We start from the raw sequence: 3475 nt of genomic DNA on the forward strand, positions 1-3475 counted from the left end.
CTCCGGCCGAGGTGTGCGCGGCCGCGCCGCTCGCGGGGCGCAGCTGAGCAGGGCGCCCCGACAGGAGGCTCGGCGGCAGCCGCTCCCCTTCGCCGCCCAGTCACCACTCAGCCCCTGCTCCCCCCGGGGAGCGAATATAAGGATGGGGACGCGGCCGTGGCTTCCGGTCTTCCCTCCTCCCCTAATCCGCTCCCCGCCGCCTTCGCCAAGCCTCCGCCCGCCTTCGCGGCCGCCGCGCAGGATCGAATCCAGCCGCAGCCCGCGGGAAGCGCCCCGCCCAGACCGGGGTCCCGCTCCCTATTGGCAGAGCGGGAAAGTCGACCAGGCTGCCAATTGGCTGCAAGGGGTGTCCGTCAAGACCCGCCCGCGGCCTGGTCTGGACTCGGGGGCTGTGCCCGGGGAACGCGCCGCCGGCACCCTCGTCCCGGCGGCGTAACGGCCGGCGCGCGCCGCTCTGGAGCCGTTGCGGCCCCGCGGCCGTTGGCGCTGTTAGGCTGTGACAGAGGCGAGGCGCGGAGGGCACCCGGGCGGGCGGCGGGGCGTGCAGTGACGCCCGGCTTGCGGGTGTTAACCGCCCTCGCCCTAATTTGAATGCTTTGCCTCCTCTTGGAAAGAAGGGGAAAGCTCTGAAATCCCTGCAGAGGGGCCTCGCACAGCTCCGAAGCTGCAGGAGGTGAAGGCGGGGGAGCGGCGCGAGGCGGACCGGACCCCTGGCCGCCGATGCCCCGTCCGAGCCCTGCCTCGTGAAAGACGTCCTTGCGCCTCCATATAAAACCGAGTCATCCTGCTGTCTCTTGGGAGCTATTTCACCCTGTTCCTTGTCCTTGGGCCCGCAGCTCACCTCCCCTGGGGCCCTAAGGATCCTCGGCCTTTAGTCGCCTCCCTTTCCTGTTGCCCCAGGATCTTTTATATCTGCCTCGCAGGATGCGCTGTTTGTGAAAGTAGGAGCGACAATGAATGTAATCATTAGGTACTGCAAATAGGAACTAATGAGAAAATTTTAATTACAGCTTTATGGCAGAGTAGTACTTACTCCCTTGTGTGTCAGTACTGCGTTTTCTTTATCCATTCCTCTGTTGATGGACATGTAAGCGCTTCTGGGTGCACCTTGAGACCCTAATGTCAAGTGAAATCAGACACATGAGTTGAAATATCGCGTGGTTTCTCTTATATGAGAAACTACAGTTATAAAGAGCATAATCATAGGAAGCAGGGAGATCTTTCTGAAATGAGAAAGGGATCAAGAAATGGAGGGAGAGCTAGGCGTGGTGGCGCACACCCGTAATCTCAGGACTTGGAGGCTGAGGCAGGACTATTGTTGAGAGTTCGAGACCACCCCAGGGTACCAAGTGAGCTCCAGGCCAGCCTGAGCTGCATAGCGAGACCCTGTCTCAAAAAGGAAAAAAAAAAAAAAAGAGGGCACGATGGGGAGGGACAGGGGACAGGGGATGAAAACAGGAATTAAGATGTGTTATGTACGTGTGCCAACTTCACACAAGTAATGTAAACATGTATTGCAAGCATGTACCGATTAAATAAAAACACATTTTAGGTCCCCCCCCAAAATTAGTTTTCACCATTTTCACCTGGATAAGGAAATTCAATCGACTTCTGTAGGAAACAAACGATAATATACTAGTTTCATATTCATTCTTTAGTTTCTATTAAAAAGACCCCCAAATTATGTAAAATGTATCACCATTTTCTGACGAATACATCACTTGAACCAGTGATGCAAATTATGAGGTTTTCATACCCAAACTCAATTTCCAGTACTGCTGCTGTTTCTTTGAAAATGCGGCACTTCTGCTTCCCACTTCAACTCGTAAAAAAATCAAATAAAACCCTCATGCACACCATACCGTGAGCCACATTTCCAAAAGATTGGCGCCAAAGAGACGAGTTCTGCTTAAGAACCACGTGTTTCCTGTGAAATCCAGCTATTCAGAGACAGACGATTGTTCCCGTGCGCTGTTTCTGATGATACCACTTCCATTGTTGGGCAGAAATAATCAAGAAAAAGCACCGTAGCCGTGCTGTTGGAGGAGCGATGCAGCTCTTTTGCCCCTTTTACTTAACCCACTTTTGGTTAGCTATGGTGGAAAGCCACACTTCCGGAAGGATGCACGCTGCAGGAAGTGCCTCCAGGGCTATTAGCTCACAGCGCAGCCAAGTGTAACCACAGTACTATGCTGTTTGAAGAGCTCTCACGCACTTCTGTTTTGGGGATCCAGCTTCTGCGATGTCTGCCCTCTTTTTAAAAAAAAAAATGTGGCAAATCTGCAAAAATAAAGTGCTCAGTCATACACCAGGTGATGACAGGTAAAATTCAATTCTTGTTATCCATGCTCATCACTTTCATACCCTTCGAAATAATATCTCAGTTATTTTCATTTTTCTGTCTTCATACATTGTTGTTAGCCAGGCGTGGTGGCACACGCCTGTCATCCCAGCACTCAGGAGGCTGAGGCAGGAGGATCACTACAAGTTTGAAGCCAGCCTGGGCCACATAGTGAGCTCGAGACTAACCTTGAATACATAGCAAGACCCTGTCTCAAAAAATAAAAAGAAAAAGAAGTCACAGAAATTATACAAACACATGGAGTTTAAATAATATATTATTGAATAATTAATGGACTACAGAAAAAAAAAAATCAAGGAAAGGAAGAAAAAAAAAAGTTCCTAGAATCAAATAACAGTGGAAGTATAATATACCCAAACCAAGGGGACACAATGAAATCAGTCCTAAGAGGGAAGGTTACAGCTATAAATACACATAAAAAAGAGTAAGGAGAATTCCAGATTATCTAGTGATGCATCTCAAGGACCTAAAAAGATAATAACAACCCAAAACTGAAGCTAACAGAAGAAAAAAAATTAAAAATCAGAACAGAAATTAATGAAATTGAAACCAAAAATACAAATAATTTAAAAGTTAGGCTCTTTCTCTGGCTCAAGAAAAAGAAACATAAAATGATGTAAACTCTGCACATTTTATCTAATTTCAAATCAATTATAATTTATTTCTCATATTTGAAATGAGACCATTTTAAAAATACAATCTCAGTTTTCAAATAACTAAACAGATATGGCTCCTTTTGTGCACTGGATGTACCAAAAGGTATGATTTAAATTTGTAAACCAACCAATTGTAATAAATATGCAAGATTTATTACAATTAAGATTAATAAATATGCATTAAAGGTGTTAATATGTTAATATGTTAACAAAAATATGTTAAAGATTTGTTAAATTTTTGTTAAGATTTTGTTAAGATTTTGTTAAGATTTGTTAAATCTTTAACAAAAGATTTCTTATTGTGAACATTTTAAAGGTGAATCTTCTTTTACAAAGCAAGTACTCTTTGACTGTAAGCACACCCTTATATGAAAATCAGAATTTACACTGAAATGAAGAATCAGGCATAATCACCTGAGGTTTGTATGGTAAGTTACTATTATCAGTAATTATATGA

The 3475-nt window shown here is 45.8% G+C and overlaps 1 protein-coding gene across 1 annotated transcript in view; it reads right to left on the minus strand.

The window, feature by feature from the left end:
- Positions 1–1922, minus strand: part of Hnrnpll (heterogeneous nuclear ribonucleoprotein L-like) — a 39360-nt gene extending 37438 nt beyond the window's left edge. The window contains exons 1-2 of the mRNA XM_013517617.1: positions 1863–1922; positions 1034–1116 (exon numbers count right to left, since the gene is read on the minus strand). Coding sequence (XP_013373071.1) covers positions 1034–1087 — 54 coding nt within the window. The 5' untranslated portion in view covers positions 1088–1116; positions 1863–1922. The remainder of the gene's footprint in view (positions 1–1033; positions 1117–1862) is intronic.
- Between the last annotated feature and the right edge of the window lie 1553 nt (positions 1923–3475).

This window comes from Chinchilla lanigera, unplaced genomic scaffold, assembly GCF_000276665.1.
Source record: "Chinchilla lanigera isolate Chin_1 unplaced genomic scaffold, ChiLan1.0 scaffold00040, whole genome shotgun sequence".
Taxonomy (NCBI): Eukaryota; Metazoa; Chordata; class Mammalia; order Rodentia; family Chinchillidae; genus Chinchilla; species Chinchilla lanigera.